The following is a 24711-nucleotide window of genomic DNA, read 5'->3' on the forward strand; positions in this document are numbered from 1 at the left end:
TCCCATGTTGGGTGTGGAGTCTACTTAAAAATAATAATAATAATAGGGGCACCTGGCCTCTCTCTGCCCCTCTCTCTCTGCCCCTCCCTCACTTGCACTCAGTCTCTCTCTCTCTCAAAAATAAATAAACAATAATAATAATAATAAAGTATATTTCTTCATTTTTTAACTGGAAAGATTTAGATTCAGCCTGAAGGGAATCATTGGGTTGAACTCTGCTCATTTCTCTCTTTTAACAGGCTGCTGCTGGGCCCCTTGACATGTCTTTGCCTTCCACACCAGACATCAAAATCAAAGAAGAAGAGCCAGTGGAGGTAGACTCGTCCCCAGCTGATAGCCCTGCTTCCAGTCCCTGTTCCCCGCCACTCAAGGAAAAGGTAAATTTGCTACCAAGAATTATCCCAAATGTTAGTTGGTGGGTAGATTAAGCTTTTATTCATTAGTTGTATAAATAATGGGTGATACAGGATTGATTATATTTACATAAATCTTCATTGTTTAGAAGATTTATATAAATGACACCTATCCTCGGACCAAGCAGTTCCACTTCTGAGTCTTTATGGAAGTGAAATTAGTGTGTATGTCCACTGTATAGCAGTCTTTAAGAATGCTCAGGGGGCTCCTGGGTGGCTCACCTGGTTAAGCGGCTGACTTCAGCTCAGCTAATGATCTCACAGTTCATGAGTTCGAGCCCCGCGTCGGGCTCTGTGCTGACAGCTCAGAGCCTGGAGCCTGCTTTGGATTCTATGTCTCCCTCTCTCTCTGTCCCTCCCCTGCTCATGCTCTGTCTCTGTCTCAAAAATAAATAAATAAACAAACATTAAAAAAGAATGTTCACAACAGTTGTACTATAATAATTAAAAAACAGAAGTGGTTCAAATGTCCATCAACAAGAGAATGAATAAATAAACAAATTGTGGTATATTTCTAAATACCACACGGCACTAAAAAAGAACAAACTCATGAACTAATGATATAAACAGCCATGCGGGTGAATCCCACAAATGTTATACTGAACAACAGCACCAAAATTCAGACACAGAAGTATACACATGACTCCATTTACATCAGGTTCAAGAAGAGGCAAAAACTATTTGATGATGATAGAACTCAAAATAATGTTTAGCTCTTGTGAGGGAAGGTTTGGATCGGGAAGGGACACGGGAGAACCATCTGGGGTGCTGGAAATGGACTCCGTCTTGATTTTACATATATAAAGTCACTTAGTTGTGTCCTTTAGATTAATACACTTTATATATGTTGTACTTCAGTTAAGAAGTAGAAAAGAAAAAGTGTAATTCATAAATTGGACATTAAATGATTTAGGAAAAAGTCTTCTTAGAAGGAAGTCTTCTAGTGGCACAAAGAGAAAATCTACTAGGATTCTGAGTATTATTTTTTTAAAGGGAACTTTTTATGAGGTAATATTTTTTATAAATTTATTGAAATAACACACATACAGAAAAGTGTGTAAATTGTAAGTATACAGCTCACTGAATTTTCACGAAGTTTACAGCCCGTGTAACCAGCACCTAGATACTCTCAAAACCTCAGAACCCACCCCCCCCCATGCCTCTTTCCAGTCTCCACTATTCTGCTAGTGGTTGTAATTTTAATGTCCAATGTGGTTAGAGCATCTGTATCTCATTTTACCTCCCTCCAAATTTGGTTTGATAACTTCTCCAAACTACTCCCTCCCTAAACATTACAACTCTCCCTCCTCCCTCCCCTTTTCATTAGCAACCAGGTCCTAGAAGTTGTCTGGAGACGCTTGAGGGCCAGTGTGGCCACTAGCAACTAAGACCCTAACCAGGTTAACAGTGGGAAGTAGTTTGTTTTATTACAACAAGACCATTATGCAAACTCCTGTGCCTCCCCCCCCCCTTTTTTTTTTAGTTTTATTTATTTAGTTTTAAGCAATCTCTACACCAAACGTGGAGCTCAAACTCACACCCTGAGATTAAGAGTCTCATGCTTTTCCGACTGAGCCATCCAGGCACTCCACCCCCATTCCGCCACCATAGCCCTTTTTTAAAGGGCTCTCTAGGAAATATTGGTTGCCTTATCGCCGGTCTTACACCCTGTCTGTTCTCATTAGAGATCAGAGGACTCTCAGGCATCAAATTTGGAATGAGAGTGGAGCACCTGGGGGGCTCAGTCACTTATGCATTGGGACTTCAGCTCAGGTCATGATCTCACAGTTTGTGAGTTTGAGCCCTGGCATTGGGCTCTCTGCTGTCAGCATGCAGCCCGCTTCGGATCCTCTGTCCCCTCTCTCTCTGCCCCTCCCCTGCTTGCGCTGTTTCTCTCAAAAATACATAAACAGTAAAAAAAAAAAAAAAAAAAAAAATTTTTTTGAAATGGAAATATAGAGACTGTGAGAAATTTTTACAGTCCCTGGAACTTATATGACACTCCAGTGCTTCTGCAAAGATTCCAGGTGATTTTCCAGCTGTCCTCTCATTCGCATAGCAATCATCTCTGAAAGGGAGATAGCCAAAAGGTCTTAACTCAGCATTCCTATTGCATGGGTGAGTGAGGTATGGGTCCATGATCATGATAGAGTCAGGGCATGATTTACATGAGCTGCCACAGTGCTCTTTCCAGTAGACTTGTTCCACATTTTACCAGCTACCTGTTTGCCTATAAGCAGCCCTTTATAGCATTTTGTGATCTGTTGGTCTCTTCTCCCCAGGAGGTGGCCCCAAAGCCTGTTGTGATCTCTACCCCCACACCTACCATCGTGCGCCCTGGCTCCCTGCCTCTCCATTTGGGCTATGATCCACTTCACCCAACCCTTCCCTCCCCAACTTCTGTCATCACACAGGCTCCACCATCCAACAGGCAACTGGGGTAAGTAAAGAGAGCAGGGAGAAACAGTGAAGCCTGAATCTTTTTGTACTTGATGAAAAACAGGACCGTTTTTGAATACTCAAGGAAAACAAGTCAGTGAGATTGTCTCTCAGAATAAAATTTCCCACCATAAACAGAAATCTTTACCTTGTTAGTACACAAGCAAGTATTTATTTGGAAATAATGCTTCCTTAATTTGGAGGTTTAAGACTTCTTTGATCTAAAAGAAGAATCTTTAAGAGTTTAGGAAGTTCATCAAAATGGTAGAGGCCACACAGGGAAGTATATTTTAATTCTTGGCCTCAATCTGCACAAGTTTGGGGGAGCATTACTGAATGACGGACTGAAACCCATTTAGTCATCTTTTTTGAGTCTGGTGTCCCCCTCAGTCCCAGTTAGGGTTCTTGGTCTTTGCTACCCCTAATTTTGTTTGTCTGTTTGTCTTCAATCCTGGCATGGTCTATATAGATTTCCTAATGAAATGACTTGAGCTCTTGTCCCTAGGTACCCAGGGGTTAAGAGGTTGCTGTCAGGATTTAGCCTCTTAAAGCTTATTCCCTGGACCTACTAGGAAAAATACAAAGTGACATCTTTTGGAGGCAGGGTAGAGCAATACGTACAAAAAAAAAAACAACAAGAGAAATTAAGTCATGTTTGGCTATCATATGACAGAATTCAGCTTTGCAAAATGATAGCTTTGGTCCAAGTCCTGCCTAAGGCAAGACAGAATTTATACATGCCGGTGGTGGGGATGTTTGTGTACTTGTTCTAAAATCTTTATAGGATTAGCTTCCCACCCATTTGAATTCAGTGGTGCTTGCTTAATTTGCAAAGTGTAAAGATCTTACCATTTCTCTCCATCTATAAGGTAAGTACTCCCTACTTTTTCCACCTTTCTGAGGGTGTCAGGATTTTATAACGTTGCCCTATAGCTTCCCTAACTAGAGAAGACTGGGAAATCTGCTGTAATTCTAGGAGGAAGATCCCTAGGCAAAAGGGTCTGTATTGTGAGCATTTTACTTCATGTCTCTTCTAGATCTCCCACTGGCTCCCTCCCTCTCGTCATGCATCTTGCTAATGGACAGACCATGCCTGTGCTGCCAGGGCCTCCGGTACAGATGCCTTCTGTCATATCGGTGAGCTCTATAGTTGGGGCAGCCAACCCTACCCACACACTAATCCCTCCCTTCCACCTGAATGCTCATAAACACACGTGAGCCCCAGGGAAACGTGGGCTCTGGTCTGTATTAGTTGAGCATGGCAGCCTGCCCAAACTCTTCACTAACCTCTGCCAATCCAGCACTGTGGAACACTAGACAAAGCCTCATCTGGACAATTGGCTCCTGGTCTAGGAATTGGTCTTGCCAGCCCGCTGATTGGTTGATTTTACTTGGCACTTGGCGCCTCCCAAATTGCCCACCACTTTCCTCAAGATACAGCCCCAGTTTTTCCTATAGAAATTGTCATAGCACTGAAGGATTAGATTGTAGTGCTCTATGGGGGAAGGTATTTCCCAGGCTGTCCCTGTATGCCCTGTGGGCAGGTTGCACAGAACAGGCCCTGACATGCCAATCTCAGAAGCACTTGATTTTGGGAAGCTGTTGCCCTACCACTAGTATTATGTTCCCTTCTGGTTTTTCTTCCTCCTCTTAATCCAGCTGGCCAGACCTGTGTCTATGGTGCCCAACATTCCTGGTATCCCTGGCCCACCAGTTAACAGCAGTGGTTCCATTTCTCCCTCTGGCCACCCTATGCCATCAGAAGCCAAAATGGTGAGTACATCCCAGCTTGGGGCAGTGTTGGCCCTTTCGAAAGAAGTGTTATCAGTGTAGGTTTTTCAAGTGAGCCAAGCAAAGAAACCTTATGGGGCTTGCAGAGCTAAAGATACCCTGTTGTGGGGTCTGGAGAAGAAAAGACCCTGATTCATGACTCCTATCTCCTCTCTTCCACCTTTACAGCCTGGTACATACACCATGGCAGTGAAAAGAGGCAGCACAGATTGTTTGGCGTGGAATGCTTGCTGTTTCAGTTCCAGGGTGACAGATGGAGGGTGGGTGAGTGGGCAGGAGAGCTGGCCAAGAGGTGAATAGCTGCGTAACCAGCACCTGGCCGGGTTCCAGGAGAGAGCTTTCATCTGGACTCTATTACTTCAACAACCCCCACCCTCCAACTGTGCCCAGGATGATAGCCAAGGAACAGAGTAGGCATTTTAGGGATCCAGGTGCACATTCTCCCTGTCATTTTCTTTTAATTCCTCTGTTAAGGGTAAATTGGCACGGAAATTTTAGCTATTTGTAAGGTCAGTATTAAAATTTAAGCCCACTCTCTTACCCGTGATAGAATCTTACCTTTGACTAACTATTTTTTATTATTGTCCCTCACAGAGACTAAAAGCCACCCTAACCCACCAAGTGTCCTCAATCAATGGTGGATGTGGAATGGTGGTAGGTACTGCCAGCACCATGGTGACAGCCCGTCCTGAGCAAAGCCAGATCCTCATCCAACACCCTGATGCCCCGTCCCCTGCCCAGCCACAGGTCAGTGGGTATTTGGATGGGGGAGCCTGCTGCACCACCATTACTCTTTATGTCATATCTGTTTGAATTTCAAGGAGCGGAAAAATTACAGAGGAGTGAGTTTTAGTTTTCTGGGCATCTTCCTGTACTTTGGTTCTTGTTAAGTTGGACAGCAAAGTGCGTTACCTCCTCTTGGGTTATACTTCTGTCAGGCACACTGGATAACACAACACTGTCACAGAGGAGGTCTCAGTTTTTGGTTTTTGTTTTTTGTTTGTTTTTTTTTTCTATAAACAGGTGAACAGTGTATCTTCAGAGCCCTCTAAAATGTGACAGAACCTCACTCAAACCACTTTGTGCACCAAAGGAGGCTCCCCTAGTCTCTTTCCCATTTATTAAGTCCTACAAAAACCAAACAAACCAAAAAACCAAACAAACAAACCCCACAACAACCAAAAACAAAACAAAAAAACTTCCCTGATTAGGTTTTATAGCAAAAATTGAGTAATAACAATTTATGAGTAAAATGTGATGTCAGAGGTGTCTGGTTGGCTCAGTTGGTAGAGTGTGTGACTCTTGATTCTCAAGCTTGTGAACTTGAGCTCCAAGTTGGGCATAGAGCATACTTTAAAAAATAATAAAAACATAAAATGTGATGTCACAGTACAAAGATGGCTCAGTAAACGAACAGTAAAACACCTTTTCCTTATCAATGTAATCCCTTTTTATCACAGAGAAATTAAAGTCTTAATAAGGCTAGAACAGTCCCATTTATATGCCCAGTTCTTTTCTCAAGGAAGCCTCAGTTTTAGTAAGTTTCTTCAAAAACTGAACAGGCCTTAGTTTTCATATTGTCTGTGCTGGACAGGTGACAACAACCTGAGATCGGTTTCTAGAATTACATCTTTGCCCAGCCCCTTTCTCCGATGTCCCCACCTGCTTCGTCAGTTACCACCACATGTCCTAACATTTAACGGCCATATGCCACCTTAAAGCTTGGCCAGCAACAAAAGCCTTCACTTGAGTTTTCTTGTTGGAAGCTAAGCTTGCCCACCATCCCGTAACCCCTTCCGATGCCAGTCTTTGGAGATGGTAAAGCAGCAGCCACCTTGCCCGAGTTGTGCTGCTTTCCCTCTTAAGAAAATGCCATGGGGACACCTGGGTGGCTCAGTCGGTTAAGCGTCTGACTTTGGCTTAGGTCATAATCTCACGGTCCATGGATTTGAGCCCCATGTCGGGCTCTGTGCGGACAGCTCAGAGCCTAGAGTCTGCTTCGGATTCTGTCTCCCTCTCTCTCTCTGTGCCTCCCCCACTCGCGTTCTCTCGCTCTCAAAAATAAACATTAAAACAAATTTTATTTAAAAAAAAAAATGTGATGAACTTCTTTTTAGTCACCACTGATTCCTTTCCTTCTCCTTCTTCCCTTCTTTCTCCTGGCACTCTTTCCCCTTCATTCCCTGCATGAGCTGCTGAGTTACTGTGAGAGAATAGGAGTCTGTCATTTCCTTTTCCCCATCCTCCTAGAGTGTCGGTCTTCACGTGTGCTCCACTGAGCTCAGGACAAAGAAGAAATTGAAAATCTCAAGAGAATTAGTGTAAACTTATCTTAGTACAGTGAGAAGTGATGACCCAAGGCCTGTAGCTCATTAAATTGAGTTGTAAATTTCTCCTCCATTTTTTTCTTTTGGGAGAAATAATATTAGTGTGAGTAAATAACATTATCTCTTGATTATCTATATTAATGGGGAACATGATTTAGTAAGGCCTGAAGTGGAGTATAACATTTTTGGGTTTTGGTTTTTTTTTTTTTTTTCTTTTTTTATAAGCTCATGCTTCTTCTCATGCAACTGATGTGAGTTCTGGCATTTGGGAACTACTAATATAGATATTCTCGGGGCGCCTGGGTGGCGCAGTCGGTTAAGCGTCCGACTTCAGCCAGGTCACGATCTCGCGGTCCGTGAGTTCGAGCCCCGCGTCGGGCTCTGGGCTGATGGCTCAGAGCCTGGAGCCTGTTTCCGATTCTGTGTCTCCCTCTCTCTCTGCCCCTCCCCCGTTCATGCTCTGTCTCTCTCTGTCCCAAAAATAAATAAACGTTGAAAAAAAAAAAATCTAATATAGATATTCTCTAATAGCAACAGATCCAGGAAGAATTTATTTTTGGCATTGTTTTACATTATATAGTTTCTTTTATGCAGATGGCTGACCTTTCTACATTTTAATTTTGGCTGCTATTATAAAGTTGGTCTATCTTCTCTGAACACATATCAGCTAATAGAAAAGGAAGATGATCCAAAAGTACTTTAGTGACAGAGGACATCAGCGTAAAGTTTAAAGACAAGAGGCAGTCCTGTATGACCAATCTGTAAAGGGATTAAAGAACAGTTTTTTGTTTAAAAGCAAACAGAACAAACAAGGTGGGGAGGGTGATTGCTGAGGATGATTAATAACTGATTATAAGTAAGAATACACTAATCCATTTCTCTGCATGATAACCAGTATCTCGCTGGTAGTAAAATCTTTTCTCCTTTTCTGAAAGGTATCGCATTCAGTCGTTTGTATATATTGCTTGTCCAAATCAGTGATTCTCAAACATTTTTATTGTACGGTCTCCCTAAAAGTTCCCCTGACACCCAGTCCCCATTATGATTTCCCTGCCTATAAGATTCCCTATTGTTAAGAAACAAAAAATGATGCTTGTTTCATCTTGGCTGTCTCAGAAATAATTAGTTTCCACCTGAGCTGTGGTTTGTCTAGGTATGGGGCTGAGAAGACTGGAAGGAAATGGGAGGCAGAGTGCGGAACTGCTGCAGAAGAGAAGCTCAGGGGCATGGCAGTGAGACTCAACGCTGATTGCAGAGACTAGTGCATCCCTTTACCAGATCTTTACCAGAGCTTACTAACTTCCTGACATCAGGTCTACTTTGAAAAGAGTTGACGTTCCCTTCAAGTAACTCCTCTTCCTTCCTGGGCACCAGGTCTCACCAGCCCAGCCCACTCCTAGCACCGGAGGGCGTCGGCGACGCACCGTGGATGAAGATCCTGATGAGCGGCGGCAGCGTTTTCTGGAACGCAACCGGGCTGCAGCCTCCCGCTGCCGTCAAAAACGGAAGCTCTGGGTGTCCTCCCTAGAGAAGAAGGCAGAGGAACTCACTTCTCAGAACATTCAGCTGAGTGTGAGTGGGTCCTGAATGATTATTGGGATTGATGAATCTGGGAAAGTGGGATTGAATCAGAAAAAAGTGAAACAGTATCATAAAAGATGATGATTCTTCAGATTAGGACAGATCCAGAAGATGTGCCAGGAAGTGCAGAAAGAAGCTGTTAACCGTCAAAATTAAAATACCTTCCCCAGGGACTAGAAAAGACATTTAACCATCTACTCCCAGACCTGCTGCTGGAGTCTGAATCAACCATAGACCCATTTGGATAAAGAGAATTGGATTAATTGCCCCAGGGTACTCTTTTAGGTCATCAGTAGAAACTGACTGGGGTTGTGGAACACCCAAAGGGAAATGTATTTGCCCCAGATAATGCAGCTTAATAAAAGAAAGAAAAAGCCACACAAGCACAAATAGAAAAATTATAATCCAGATATTTTCTTGAATATTACTATTTCTTCTTTTGATTACTTACTAATTAAAAGATTTCAATACAAAGGTAGTGTACGAATGTATTTATATATATATATGTGTGTGTATATATATATATATATATATATATATATATATATATATATAACATGTATATACACATGCACACACAAAGATACAGAACAAAACCAAAGTTCCTCTTCAGTATTATTTTTTCCTGTGGATAAGTATGGTGTGCCCATACCAGACATTTATGTATTTCTAAGTATTTTTTCATTTATATTTTTTGTGGGGTGGTCAGGGAGGGACTGTGTGTTTGTCTTAACTTAAATGGGATAATGGTATCTCCTGGAGAACTGGCCATGTCTACAGAGGATCTACTTCATTTTTTTAAATAGCTGTATAGTAGTGTATTCTATAGTGTGGTTATATTATAAAGTACGGATATTTATAGTATCTCTAATTTTTTTTGCCAGAACAGCAATGCTGGAGTAAACATTGCATGCTCTTGAGTAGGTAGTTCTGTTAAATAGATTCCTGGAAGTAGGCTTTCTTAGTCAAAGGACATATGCATTATTAATTTTGGTTTGATTATATCTATCCTAAATAGGAGTAATGTTTCTATTATAAATCCCTACTTTTCACTGTAAGCAGCTCCTACCGTCGAATTCATGACTGTACTGGCCCTGAGCTGTCTGAAGCCTTGCTGAATCAGGAGTCTCCCAGACTCAGGGGAGAAAATCCAGGCAGCATTCTGTCCTTACTGTGGGGACAGCTGCTGGGGGCTCAAGGGTAGAGGATGAATTTTCTTGATACCTTTATCTTCCCTCCCTCTTTAGAATGAAGTCACGTTACTACGCAATGAGGTGGCTCAGTTGAAACAGCTACTGTTAGCTCATAAAGACTGCCCAGTCACTGCACTACAGAAAAAGACCCAAGGCTATTTAGGTGAGTGACTCACAACCAAAGCAAGGTTGGTCAGTCAGTAAACTGCATGTGCTGCGTATCTGAACTGTTTATAATTTTGTAAACCCATTCTGAATGTTCTGGGGGATCCAGACTAATAAGTGAACAAACAGCCTTTCTGGAACAACCAGTCCTACAAAATAACTTTTTTCTGAACCATATAGAGTTATCATAGTTGGAGATAAAGGGTAGCACTATTGATTGGGTGCCTACTTTGTGTTGGGCACTCTGCCATCTGCCCAGTTCTCTTATGAAATGGATCTTGCCCCCATTTATACATTAGAAGACCGAACTCAGAATAGTCATGTACCTGAGGTTACACAGTTGGGGAAGTGGCAGAGGCAAGATTCACATCTAGCTCTTTCTTATGTCAAAGACACTATCTGGGCCTCAAGAGAATATAAACAGCAGATGATGCATTGGCATTTGTTAAGCATTGTGATATGGGGGTATATTTTATCTTCCTAATGATGGGCTGATGGTGGTTTGAGTTTGTAACCTATGTGCACACATAAAACAGTGCTAGAAAGAGACGGTCATAGCGTCGTGCTCAGGACAAGCACAGTCCTGAGGTTAAAATTACTGTGAATACTTTGCTCATGGACAGTGAAAGCAAATAAATCTCCTTTGCAAATTTAACAAATTCATAGAAATTTTGGCTGTCAACTTTTGATATGTTGAATTATTTTTCCACTGTCTTTATTATTTCAGAGATGTGTTCCCATAGAAAAAGAGTAACCACATCACTCATTTTAAGCGTCTCTATTTAAATTTTAATTTTAATATGTACTTCAGGATACACTCATTCATTAAGCAGATACTGATTGAGCCTCTTCTGTGCCAGGCACTGTTTTATATGCTGAGGATATAATAGGAAACCAAATATTAGATTAAAATCCCTACCCTTGAGGGGCTTATATTTTAGTAGGCGAGACAGACAACAAGCGAGATAAATAGGTACAATATATGGTATGTTAGGTAAGAGTAAATGCTTGGAAGAAAAAATACAACAGGAAGAGGAATATGAAATGTTGGCAGCAGGGTTGCAATTTTAGATGAGGTGGCTTTTGAATAAAGACACTTAAGGAAGTGAGGGAGGGGTTTCTGGGTGGCTCAGTCGGTTGAGCGTCCGACTTCGGCTGAGGTCATGATCTCGCAGTTGACGAGTTTGAGCCCCGCATCAGACTCTGTGCTGACAGCTCAGAGGCTGGAGCCTACTTTAGATTCTGTCTTCCTGTCTCTCTGCCCCTCCCCTACTCACACTCTCTCTCTCTCTCTCAAAAATAAATAAACATTTAAAAAATGTATATAAAAAAAAAGGAAGTGAGGGAGCTGGCTATGCATTTGTATAAGGGCAAAAAGTACTGCCAATAGGAGGGATCGCAGTTGCAAAGACCCAAAGTAGGAGCATCAGGAAGGCCAGTGTGGCTAGATTGGAGAGAGTGGGGGGTGGAGAGTAGTTGGAGATGAAGTAGGGGAGCTAATGGGAACAGTTCTGCATAGAGCCTCCTTGGTCGTAGTGAGGACCTCAGCCTTTACTCTCTGTTGGGGACCATCCGAGGGTTTTTAGAAGAGGCGTGACATGAACAGGATCACTCTGTTGGAGTGTGCAGGAGTGCACGGGCAGGAGCGGGCAGTCCATTTAGGAGGCTGTTGCAGTCCTATGAGCAAGAGATGACCGAGCCTTGGACCAGGACGGTGATAGCGAAAGTGGGGAGAAGAGGGTGAACTCAGGGTGTGTTCTGGAGTTAGAGCGACAGAGTTTGATAATGGGCCAGATGGAGTGGTGTATTTGTGAAAAGAATCAAAAATTGCACCAAAAGTTTTGGCCTGGGGAGCTGCCAGAATGGAGCTGCCATGAATTGGAAGTAGAGGGAAGTATAGAAAGAAATGGATTAGGAGCGTATCTGGAGCTCAGATTTGGACAAGCTGAGCTTAAGAAGCTGACTAGGCTTGGGGCGCCTGGGTGGCGCAGTCGGTTAAGCGTCCGACTTCAGCCAGGTCACGATCTCGCGGTCCGTGAGTTCGAGCCCCGCGTCGGGCTCTGGGCTGATGGCTCAGAGCCTGGAGCCTGTTTCCGATTCTGTGTCTCCCTCTCTCTCTGCCCCTCCCCCGTTCATGCTCTGTCTCTCTCTGTCCCAAAAATAAATAAACATTAAAAAAAAAAAAAAAAAAAGCTGACTAGGCTTGCGGATGGAGGTGTCAAGTGGAAGCTGGTTATGTGGTCCTGCAGTTCAGAGGAAAGGCTGAAGATATAACTTGGGGAGTCAGCAGCATGTAGTTAGCTTTTAAAGCCACAAAACCGGATGAAATGTTCCTGTTACCAAAAGAGCACAGACAGAGAGAGAAAAGTAGTTGCAGGACCGAGCCCTGGGGTACTTCCAACATTCAGAGGTCAGAGAAAGGAGAAGAAACCCACAGATGAAGCGGAATGAGCCACCAAGAAGGTGGGAGGAAAATGAGCTGAGTAGTGGGTGTGGTGTTCTGGAAACCATAGTAAGAAAATGGTTCAACAAGTTCATTGATCAACTATCTCAGATCCTCTTTGATGGGGTAAGGAAGGCAAGGACTGAGTATTCATCAGTATGAAATATATATATATACAGTAAGTTTTCTACTCAATCCTTGCAAGAACTTTTAAGAGGTAGTTGAGCCATTAAACTACTTATTTCCAGAGCTGTATTTAGTTCCTGCTGTGTGGTGTAGACACCGTGGTAGGTATTTAACAAAGGATAAATGACACACTGTCTCCGCCTCTGAGAAACTCAGAGTTATGAGGAGATAAACATGTCAACATGTGAATAAGGTAAGTGCAGCTAACCGAGTCACATGGCCCCTAGAGTGGGAGCTTCCTGAGGACAGGCCTCCTGGTTTATTCATTATATACCCCAGTGCTGGCACACAGGATGCTTGGTAAAAATGATGAATCGATGGAATAGATGAATGTGCGCTCTGAAAGCCCAAGCGATGAAATAGTTAATTTCATGAGTGCAACAAAGAAGCCTCCACAGAGGGGGTTATATTTGAATCCTGAAAGAAGACTCAGACAATGAAAAATAACAACCAACTCTTACTAGTTTGCCCATATTTATTGCATACATCTCTGTTTAAGCAGCCGTAGAGGTTATGTGACGTTTAGTAAAACTCGACTGAAGAACAACATGGAGTCACCTCTGTGTGCAGCTCAGCTCTGTGTTTATCGTCACTTTAGGTGACGTGGCATAGCTCATAATACGTGTTTGAAGTCATTAATGCCTAGCTAATTGATAGTCAGAAGGGTCCAACAGGCCTCTTTGTAGTTTGTTGTATTAACTGAACCTTGGCCCAGGACTGGTCATAACGTCATCTGAGTGCAGCTTGATATTTATCAGGCTCACCTGTGGTGCAACTGGTTACTAAAGGAACATAAAAAATAATGGAACAATTAAATTCTTGTGGGAATTAATCAGGATAGCTAAAACAAGCGATCTATTTTAAAGCACCTTTAAAGACATGGATAAAGGAAGAGTGTTCCAATAGGGGTAACCTAGAAGCCAGATGGTGTAATTAACATGTTGAGGTGTCTGCTTTACTAGGATAGGTAGATTAATGTGGGCCTAGTTCTTGCTGCCCATCTCACAACTTCCCATTTCCTAGCCCCTCCATGGCTTAGAAGCCAAGATTCTGGGAAGCTTCCTCCCGAAATGATGGGCTTCCTTTTCTTTTGGGCTCCTTTAGAACTGTGGCACAAGGTAGTCCTGCTTGTTTGTCCATGTTGTTTTCTAACCACTTGCTCTCTGCTCTTTGCCTTCCTCCCTGGCAGAAAGCCCCAAGGAAAGCTCAGAGCCCACGGGTTCTCCAGCCCCTGTGATTCAACACAGCTCAGCAACAGCCCCCAGCAATGGCCTCAGTGTTCGCTCTGCAGCTGAAGCTGTGGCCACCTCGGTTCTCACTCAGATGGCCAGCCAAAGGACAGAACTGAGCATGCCGATACAGTCGCATGTGATCATGACCCCACAGTCCCAGTCTGCGGGCAGATGATGCCTCCCCTGGTGGAGAGGTCCCTAGCCAGAGCTCGCCCACCCGAGAGCCAAGAGAGATGTCATCTTATCCCCTCCATCTGCCTTGGACGTGGCGGTATGAGGGAAAGATTGTGTGTTGTGAGTAACGGACAGATGTGGGGCTTTTCTCTTCAGCCACATGGTCGTGTACATTGACACCTGTACTAGGAGCCTCCCAGCCCCAGAGCCACATAGATCATCCCCTAAGGGGGCAGTTTCTGATGTACCTACAGCCAAAGGCCTTTCCAGATGGTCCGAACAATCACCCCAGCCTGTGCATGTGTACCTGTCTCTTAACACTAACCCTTGGCACTTCTAGGTTTTGGGTTTCTCAGTTGCCTCTCTTCCCATGAAGCCATGGCTTCCTGTTCCTTAGCAGCATGCCACCTCCTGCTAGGTAGAGGGAGGCTAGTGTTGATGGCAGGTCACCCACTGGCCCGCCTCAGCTACCCCATAGGCTCAGGACTTTGTCTCCCATTAGCTGCTTATTTTATCCCCTTTTCCCCTTCCTGAAGTCTAGTTAAAACATTCACTTATGGTGAATGTAGTTACCTTTGATACATGAATTAGCAGTATTTTCCAGCTCTTCCATAAACTTTAGTCCTTCTCCCTACCTGCCACCAAAAAAAAAAAAAAAAAACAACAAAAACAAAAAAACACTCAAAAACAAAAACAAAGCAAAAAGAAACAAACCCCAAGAATTCTAATCCTTTTTCAACAATTTCTAGAGCTATTTGGGTACCTCATTTTTTGTGTCTTGAGTTTTCCCGGTCTCCTGGTGGGGCCTTTTCCACCTCCCACTAAGCCTTGGCAAGATCATCTTGTGTGGCCTTATTAGCTCTTGCTTGTTAGTGAAAAGGGAAAGTGCCCCGAGTGTGACTAGCTGATTCCCTGCCTCCCCAGTCCACCCTCCTGCAGTTATCATTAGGGCAGGCAGGAACAGTATAGTTTAAAGTTCATTCTATCAGGTTATTACTAAATTGAGTCTTTATGTTTTACAAGAGTTTACTGGCCAAAGCACACATATTCCATTTGGTTGTCTGTCCGCTCCTGTATCTCCCTCTTTGTCCCTGTCTGTGTCCTGCCTCTGTCTCGCTTCTTCCGATGCAGCCTCCTGGAACTAGATGCCCCCTAGATGCAATGCATCCCCAAAGGCCCAGCCCCAGGACTCTGAGACATCAGAGCCAGGGTCCTGAGTGGGTTTTCTCGAGGGTCAGGTAACATGGGGAGAGGCAAGAGAGAGAAGGTGCAGTACTGATCTCAGCAGAACAGCCCTGCTTGGGGAAGGTCTGGCCTGCCCGGGGAAATTGGTGACTATTGCTCTCAGCCATTCTTACTTTGAGGCGTTAGGTTGCAGGGGGAGAAATTCATCCCTCTTGTCCCTCTTTCTTCCCCATTAAGACTTCTGATCTTCCTTTGGCTCTGAACTATGCAATTTCTACCAGGGCCACAGGAAGTGATCCAAAGCCAGAGGCCTGTGGATAGATAGGTCAGCTTTAATAGCCTGTCAGTATGAATCCCTTCCAATTGTCCCAGAGCCACCTTCTGCCATCTGCCCAAGCCAAGAATGCCCTTTTCTCCCTCTCTCCTACCTCCATCTTAAACATACGTGCAAAATAACTGCCAGCTTCCTTCCTTAGTTTGTTTCCCAGAATTGGCTGTCATGGGGGAATGAGGAAATCTAAGCTACGAGATTCCCGTCTTCCCAGAGTGCTGTACTGGTGAGCCAGTCAGGTGACTTGTTCTGCTGCGTTTGTTTTTCCTTTCCCCTCCTGCTTTTCAGAACCAGTGCTGAACACGACACACCTGGTAAAGAGAAGGAAGAGAAAACACAGTTTTCTCATCCTCTACCACCCGGGACCCAACAGGAACAGCCCCCGAGGTGACTCAGACTAGCAAATGGCCTGGCAGATGGTCGGGATACAAGTCCCCACCTCCAGGGACTGCACTTGCCTTCCACAGTTCACAGCCGTAACTTGTACTCAGGACTTTTCCTTTTGATGGCTGCTCCCTGGGACTTTCTTCTGCTTTAGTTGTGTTTCATTTTTTATCATCTTGATTTCCCACCAGCAGCCTTGCCCTAAAGCTTGACTGAGTTTATGGCTCCTAAGGAGCCTTCACAAGACCCTGGACTGTTTTTCTTCCCCCTTCATTCTAGTGTTTTTCAAGTTAAGAATCCGTTTGTCACTGCATACGTGCCCTGCTTCACTGTTTGGCTGTGGAGGAAGTTTGAGTCGTACCCGTCTGTCCCCATGTAGGACAGCTAGCTTATTTAGAGGGTCTCTTAGTCCCCATGTCTCCTTCCCTCGAGCCCTTACCTCATTGTCATTGGTGGGAAGTTCTTATTGGGGCCTAAATGAGGGGATTGCCAGAACCTTACTGGTGAAGCAGTAGGAAGGGACAGGACAGAACCCTCCAGATAGCTCTTTAGCTGGTCCTTGGCCTCACTGAGAAAGCAGGGCAGTTGGTTATCCTGAGACTCTCTCATAGTTAAGGGGAATGTCACTGATACTCACTTGTTATTGCTGCCAGCCGTGTGGCCACTCTCCCTTGGCCTTTGCTTTCCAGACTCATCTGGACCAGAACCAAGCGTCATGGAGGGCGTCACTTCTCCCTTCTTAATGACCGTGGCCTTTCTAGGGGCCCAAGGGAGGATACTTTGTGAGAGGAGCTGAGAGTGTGGATGCCTTGGGACTCTAAGCAAACACAAGATTCAGGCCTCCCACCTCATTCCGGAGACACAGCTGATAGATAACCAAGGCCATAGAGAAAGGTACCAGACCAGGTCTTCAGGTCTGCAGACTTTTGCCCTATTCCTTTAAAAGAAGGCTTGCTCAGAGTTGCAAAGCCTGAGAAAACTTCCCTCACTGCTAGAGAGGGAAAAAGTAGGCCCTCCTTTACTTGCTCTTCCCCTGTTGGTTGTACACCCCAAATCTGGCTTCCTTCAGCCTCCACTCCTCTCCATGGTCCTAAGCACTAGACCCTCTACTCTTGGTAGTGGTAAATAGGAGACGACCTAACCTCACTCACCTTGCTGCCTTCCCTACGCCTGTTCTGCCATTCTTAACTCTTTTCCTGATTCACTGCCCTCCAGCACTACCCATCCTGGTTGACGGGGTACTTAACCATAACCATGCCCTGTCTGCAGCCTGAACCACCAAGCAGACACCAAAATACTCCTCCTCTGGTTTCTAAGGCTCCCCTGCTCCACACTGAGAGGCTCCTTTAAAGGTGCTAGCCCTGCGACAGCCCCCTTCCCTTGAGAGTCCCCCCTTTCTTTCATGACTTCCTTGCCATCCCCAAATCATTATTTTTCATTAATATTGTACATTGTATACACAGGAAGGAAATGTATTCTTTTTTTTTTTTAATTTCATAACCAGTCCGTTTAGAATCCAGTCCTCCTAGTTATATCACATATGCCTTTGTTGATAATGCTCTTTCCGCTTTCTTTAGACTTTTGTTTGACAGGGGTGGAGGGGGGAATGGGACAGGTGAGGACCCAAGGCAGATTAGAGGATTCCCCATCCTGCTTCAGCCCCCCACAACTTTAATCATCCCCCTCACTGTATAAACCTGATTTCTCTCTGTGTTCGCATACATGCATGTACACACAGACATAAATCCCCACCCACTCACCTCAGAGTGGTGACCCAGCAGGAATGAGCGTTAAGTGGCTACTGGCCACTATTCCCACCCCATTACCAGTTCATCTGTCTCTCCTTGGGGTAAAGTCCTACCCCCAGAATGAGAAAAGGCTGGGGAGAATAAGGCAGGCTAAGGCAGCTGTGTCCTTTGTAGATGCAGGTTTGTATTGTAGCTGCTAGGGTTTATTTTATTTTTTTAATGGGGGGCTGGTAGCACAGAGCTATCATCAACATTAGCTACTGGTGGGTGATGTTTTAGCTGTAAGAAATGGCTATGAGCACTAGTTTCATTGACCTTCCCTTAGGGCGGTGGTTCTCAGGATGTGGTCCAGGCTCAGTAGCAGCAGCAGCACCAGTATCTGGGAGCTTGTTAGAAATGCACATTTGGGCCCCACCACAGACCTATTGAATGGGAAACTGAACTGGGCTGGGCTCTAACAAGCACTCCACGTGATTCTAACGCACACTAAAGTGTGAGAACCATTGCCTTAGGGGCAAGCTGGAAAATCCTTGTAGGGTGTCAGGGATATTTTAAGTACCATCCTCTGCCTTAGCACTAACACATTTTTCCACTTCCTCCAGTACCTCCCTCCACCCCCATTAAAACAACAACCACGTCATTCATCTCAAAATCTAGGTTTGAGTTCCTTCTACTTCTTCCTAAAACCTGTCCTGCCTTGGTCTGGACAGGAATTGTCGCATATTCCCTTGCAAACTGGTCACTCCACAGTCTTTGTTACGGGAAGGATGGGCTGGAGCTCTAGCTGTCCTGTAACACACACACACACACACACACACACACACACACACACACACACACACACCTTTCCAGCAGGGAGATGAGCCTCCAGCCCCAACAGTGGAGGCTGCAGCCTCCTGACATAGTGTCTGTTGAAAGAAAGTGGTGTGTATCTATGGTTATATCTCTGTTCATCTGTGTACCTTTGACATGTAGCAGCCCCTCTCCGTCCCGTCAAGGAGCTCGACTCTGGGTCTGGGTCTCCACAGTCCCCAGTGGCGGACTTTGACAGGTGGGAGGATGCAGTGCTACGGGCTGTTCTGTTACAAAACCGTCTTCTCCCTTTCCCTGCCACCCGACTCGGCATGATCCCTGTGAGCAGGCTCTCACGATCTCCCAGGACGGGGCTGAGACAGAGGCTTCACTCTGTTCTCCCTAACCGTGCCTTCTTCCATCCCCCGCCCCTTACCACCCAGCACTTCTCCCCCCAGCCATGCCTTCTCCTGCTCCCCCTTGCCCTGACATATATTGTGCCTTATTTATGCTGCAAATATAACATTAAACTATCAAAGAGAACCACTGTTATGTCTAATGCTTCGGTACTCTGATCTACAAGTCTCATTGGCCACTATTCTCTGGGAACTCCTTGGGCTTTCATGTCTGTGCTTTTCCTCACTCTCCCGTTTTTTAGGACAGAAGGAGCAGGGATTCTTATCCCTCCTTTTGATGCAGGGAAGACACAGCCTAGAGAAGGTAGGTGCTTTATATCAATTACATAAAGACAAAAGAAGGCGTAGAGACAGGGGCTCACATCTGTGCACTGCCACGGGCACAGGGCCTCCACATTATGGGAGCCTTCGCTGTAGAACTTGTGTGCTTTATGTGGATGGGGAATGGTCGGGTGTCTGAAGGCAAGTGGCCTCTTATCTTTCAGTGTTTTTCCCCACCTTCCTCCCAACAATAAAAAACAAAAGCAAGCCCTACTCTCAGAAAGTTTCCAGCATGACTAGGGGAGTGCACACACAAACACACACACAGGAGTTAAAGATGTGGGGAAGAGGTCGATCTGGAAGTGAGGGGTGGAGCTTATTTAAAAGCAGGTAAGAGTTCACAAGAAAAACAGATAATGGCCAGGAACTGGCAAGGGGCGGGGCAGTCACTAGTAATTGCTCATGTTTATGTATCCTTAGATAATTAGCACAAATGAGGAAGAGGGAGCCAGGCTACAGAACTTGACCAGGAGATAGCAGGTGCCTCTGAGGGCTTCCAGGTAGAAGAAAAGTGACTTACAAGCTGTTTATGGTTGGTGTTTGGTATAACTGATGCAAGTAGGAAGCCTGAGTCTCTGCAGGAGAGTGGGAAAGGCAGTGGTGGTCTTCACTGTGTTGTGCTCGGGAGCGCGTGGGTTTCCAGAGAAGGTGAGAAAATAAGTTGCTGAAATCCAAATACCAAAGCTGCCAAGATCGTGAGGCTTTGGAAGACCTGGGACTGAAGGGAGGGCACTTTCCCAAGTTGGGAGAATTAACCCATCCCAGCTGCAGGCGTATCTTGTTCTGTTGCACTTTGCAGAGGGTGGGGATTTTTTGTTTTGTTTTTTACAAATTGAAGGTACAGGATCCCAGTGGAGGAAGTACGTGCAGATGTGGGGGAGATAGTAGCAGAGAACTAGACTTAGAAGTGGAGCCTGAAGATGGGACTGCATTGGTGTAACCCCATGATCCAAGCTAAACAGAGGTGCTGCTGCTTACAGAGGAGCACAGAAAGTGGTTTCTTGAGACAGATTCTCCTGGTGAAGGCGCGGTCAAGACTAGGAATGACAAAGGATTTAGAATATTACAGGGCGGATCTCTGTAGCACAGCCTGTTAGCTCATCCGGCTGTTAACCCAAAGGTTGACGGTTTGAGCCTACCCAAGGATGTGATATTTGTGGTAGGATGTTACAGGGGTGTCTGGCTGGAGTACCGGTTGGTGGAGCAGGTGACTCTTGATCTCGGGATTATGAGTTCGAGCCCCATGTTGGGTGTAAAGATTACTTAAAATTAAAATCTTCAAAAAAAAAAGATTATGAGAATATTACGGAAACATAGTTGATAAAGCAGTGGTTGAATTTGAGAGGTTTGACTCTAATTTTTAAAATTCTGTGGGTAAAGTGCTATCAAAGAGCATCACACACTACTGAGAAATCATTCATGGAAGGAAGAGCTAATCGATGCCGCAAACTTCATTGTCTTATTTTAAGAAATTGCCATGCCACAGCCACCCGCACCCTTTAGCAGTCACCAACCTGATCAGTCAGCAGTGATCACCATCAAGGCCAGGTCCTCTACCAGCAAAAAGATTACAGCTTGCAGGGGGCCTAGCTGGCTCAGTAGGTGCAGCATTGGCTCTTGATCTCAGGGTCCCTGAGTCTCAGGACTCAGGGTCCTGAGTTCAAGCCCCACGTTGGGTGTAGAGCTTACTTAAGGAAAAAAAAAAAAATTACCATTCGCTAAAAAGCTCAGATGATTGTTAGCATTTTTTTAGCAATATCTTAACTTTGTTTTAAGTTTTACTTATTTATTTTAAGAGAGAATCCCAAGTAGGCTCCACGCTGTCAGCACAGAGCCGGCGACAGAGCTAGATCTCATGAACTCTGAGATCATGACCTGCGCCGAAATCAAGAGTCAGATGCTTGACCAACTGAGCCACACTGGTGCCCCAGGAATATTTTCAATTTAAGGTATGGACATGATTTTTTTAGACATTTGCACACTTAATAGACGATAGCATAGTGTAAACATAACTTTTACGGACACTGGGAAACAAAAATTCATTTGATTTGCCTCATTGCAATGCTTTATTGCAGTGGTCTGGATCTGAACCAGCAATATGTCTGTTCGTACCAAAGAAGATAGCTATCTCCATCCTGGACATAGGAAGTTAGCTAGACCTGACCTTTTCTGAATTGAGCCTCAGCTCAGATCCACTTGTAATTGATGATCAGAGACACTAGGAGAATCAGGGTAGCAAACACTTATTGGCTGCTCTGTGCTGGGTGTAACACTAGATGCATTGCATTCATTAAGTCATTTTCTGTTCACAACAACCCCTTGGTAATGCCTCATTTAAGATGAACTGAGGTTTAGGTTGACATTTGCTCAAGGCCCACGGTGACGTGCACGTGCTGGCATTACAATGGCTCTGTCTGACCCCAGAGCCACTCTGCAGTGGTTCACACACCCTCACAACACTGCCCCTCTGGACTTCTGTCAGGTAAGAACAGACAGAGGCCTTGATGTGGTATAGGATCCATTTCCCACAGAAAAACCACCTGCTCGTGGACTGGATACTCCTCCCTTCTAAGAAGCGGTGACATTCCAAGATGTGATGATGATGAGTGTCAGGTTCTGTGCTTGGGACCAACTGTGAGACCAAGCTTACAGAGGGAGGCCGCATTAATAGAAACCTAGTATCTCGAACATGCAGATCAAAACCTGCTCTATTCTACCTATCCAAAGTTATAGATTGGTTGCTAGATGGCTTGCTAAAAGAGGGAGGTCCCCTTAACAAAAAATAGAGTGGAAGAATCAAATACATGAAAGGCTTGCACACATGAAAGATGTGCAACAGTATGTGGCTTAGTGGGGCACACTGAGACCCCTGGTGGAGGCCACAGGAGACGGAAGCCAGCATGGCACATGGATAAGTCTGCCCCACCACTGTCTCAGGAGATGGAAAATTCACTGGGACTCTGCAAGGATCACCACTGCTAACGTTTCGAGGACACTTGCTCTGTGCCAGATCCTGTGCCAAATGGATTACAAAAAGTATCTCAAATAATGCTCACCCTGGAAAGTAGTTTCTTTTATTTCTTAAAAATTTTTAATTTTTTTTTCAATATTTATTTTGAGAGAGAGAAAGAGAAAGCACGAGCTGGGGAGGGGCAGAGAGAGAGGGAGACACAGAATCCAAAACAGGCTCCAGGCTCTGAGCTGTCAGCACAGAGCCCAATGTGGGGCTTGAACTCACAAACTGAGATCATGACCTGAGCCAAAGTCAGATGTTCAACCGACTGAGCCACCCAGGTGCCCCATTTTTTTTAATGTTTATTTATTTTTGAGAGAAAGAGTGTGAGTGGGGGAGGGGCAGAGAGAGAGAGGGAGACACAGACTCCGAAGCAGGCCCCAGGCTCCGAGCTGTCAGCACAAAGCCCGACGTGGGACTTGAACTCATGGACCATGAGATCATAACCTGAGCCAAAGTCAGACGCTTAACCAACTCAACCACCCAGGCACCCTTCAAAAGTAGTTCCTTTTAACGTTGCCATGTTTTTCGGTGAGGAGACTGTGGGTTTTGAGAGATGGCTTGCCCAAGACTGATCCACAGACTCTTTACTTCATGGCACCTCTCCAGCACAGGCTAGAGAGCCACACGGGGCGGGGACAGGGGAAGTTGAGGAAGGGATTCTAGGATCAGAAGGGAAACTCTATCAGATGACTTTGAAGGACCCCCTTCCTGAGAGCGACTGATTTTTTCCTAAGGCAGAATTCCTGTCACCTGCTCCAACAGGTCAGAGCCAGGCAGAGGCTGGGGTGACTAGTAGGAGGTGAACAGAGCCATATTCCAACCCCAGTTTCCTGCCCCTGCCTTTCTGTGACTCCTTAGAATCAGGCTTAGGAACCTCCATCTCCCCCTTTCCCCCCCCCCCCCCCCCCGCCCCCCAACCACCACCCTTCAAAGAGCAGAAAAAGGAAATGAGCAGACTTGACAGTGCGGAGCTGTGGCCACAGGGTGGCAGCAGTGCCTCACTGCAGAGGATGGCTCCAGAAGCCCAGGTGAGGTGGGTCCTAAGCAGCGCTCTCTAGTGTGAAGACAGGATCAGTCTACAGAGATTTGAAGCAATCCCCACTGTGTGGGCTCTGAAACCTTGTAGTCTCCTTCTGTATCCCACTTTTCTGTCCACAAGCAAATCTCAGAATAGTGATCCCATTTTCAACCCTCCCAAGAGCCATGTAGGCAAGGGTGTGAATGGTCTGGATGACCCCAGCTGCAGCCACAGTCACGGCAAGGATCAGGCTCCGTCATTCTGGCTAATTCTAACCCTGGCTCTTAGTTCCTCCCTCTGTCCCGGGACATAATGCCTAGCCCTTCTTTAGAAGACTTCCTCTATGCTTTTATTCTCTAAGGAAGGAAAGAGGAGGTGATCAATTGGCGCTCTCCAACCTATTGAGAAATCGGGGGTTCTTGAAGGCCCCCCAGGGCCTGGCTCTGACAACACATCTGCAATTAATGATGCTTCTTGAGCTCTGGAGACAGGATTTATGCATCTAATAAAGTCTCTAACTCCAGGCTTAGGGGTTGGGGGCCGGAGGCTGGGAGCAGGAAGTCCCGGGGGTGCCATGGGAGGGGGTCCCAGGCGGCTCCTAATGGAGCCGTGCGTTTCCATTGCCTGCTCTAGATCCCCCCTCAGGCTGCTGTGGGGTGGGGGCCGGAGCACAGCAGGTATAAGAGGCGGGTATAGCCGCAGGAGGGCAGATGGCAGGATGGATTCCAGGCGGGCAGCGGTGCTGCTGCTGGTGCTGCTGCTAACAGACTGGGGCTGTGCTGAAGGACCAGGGGGCCAAGACGAAGGACGGCAGATCTTCGTGGTAAGTTACCACCCCCTCTCCATGTCACCATTTTTCTGTCTCAGTGGGAGGCTTGAGCTCCAAGTTCAGATACTCGGGCTGCCAGTGTCTTCACTGGGTCCTCATATCTGAGGAAATGGCTCCTCAGCTTCCCTTTGCCTGGTGACCTAAACGTCCAAGGCCTTTGCCCATCTTCCTTCCCCGATGGCCCTGTACCACAGGAGGAAGACAGCAGGCCCCGCCCGCTGCAGGAGGCCCAGACCCCTGGGTCATTCCTGCACTCCCTGCTCCAGGCCATGCAGAGACCCGGCCGAAGCTCAGCCTTTCGGTTTCAGCCCCAGAGGTGAGTCTGAGAGGGACACTGGGCAAGGCAGGGGCCAGAGGGACAGGAAAGGGGCAGGGGACGATCTGGGAGGGGTTGAAAGGACCTACAGCTGAGGATGGATCTCTTCTAAGGTTTGGCAGAAACACCCGGGGCTCCTGGAGCAGCGAGCAGTTGGGTCCCCGAGCCGGGGAGGAGCTCAGCGCCCCGTTCTGGAGCCTGGCTGCCCCTCAGCGCTTTGGGAAGAAGTGACACATCATCCCTTGATATGTTTGCGTGCAAGGCTCACAACTGAAAGTGCCGCATCTCCCTTACCCCCCTCCCACTCCCCCCCCACCCCGCAAATAAAGCTGTCCAGCTTCTGAATCCATGTGTCTGCCTGTATGAGACTTCAAAGGGCTGGGGGAGAGCCCTGGGACCAGAACCACGGCC

General features: G+C 45.8%; 1 protein-coding gene across 6 annotated transcripts in view; it reads left to right on the forward strand.

Annotated features, from left to right (window-relative positions):
- The window catches only part of LOC112867452 (cyclic AMP-dependent transcription factor ATF-7), a 91439-nt gene extending 66794 nt beyond the window's left edge, over positions 1-24645 (forward strand). For 4 of the 6 annotated variants that reach the window (XM_086713226.1, XM_086713228.1, XM_086713227.1 and 1 more), the window contains 10 exons: positions 240-377; positions 2696-2853; positions 3890-3989; positions 4512-4625; positions 5238-5390; positions 8345-8542; positions 9799-9907; positions 19043-19104; positions 24179-24300; positions 24414-24645. In XM_086713226.1, coding sequence (XP_086569352.1) covers positions 240-377; positions 2696-2853; positions 3890-3989; positions 4512-4625; positions 5238-5390; positions 8345-8542; positions 9799-9907; positions 19043-19104; positions 24179-24300; positions 24414-24531 — 1272 coding nt within the window. In that variant the 3' untranslated portion in view covers positions 24532-24645. Of the gene's footprint in view, positions 1-239; positions 378-2695; positions 2854-3889; positions 3990-4511; positions 4626-5237; positions 5391-8344; positions 8543-9798; positions 9908-13727; positions 18928-19042; positions 19105-19447; positions 23979-24178; positions 24301-24413 lie in introns of those variants that run through there. The other 2 variants (XM_086713230.1, XM_086713232.1) reach the window with 2 other exon arrangements.
- The last annotated feature ends 66 nt before the right edge of the window (positions 24646-24711 follow it).

Source organism: Puma concolor, chromosome B4 (assembly GCF_028749965.1).
Source record: "Puma concolor isolate L17-30 chromosome B4, mPumCon1.1.hap2, whole genome shotgun sequence".
Lineage (NCBI taxonomy): Eukaryota > Metazoa > Chordata > Mammalia > Carnivora > Felidae > Puma > Puma concolor.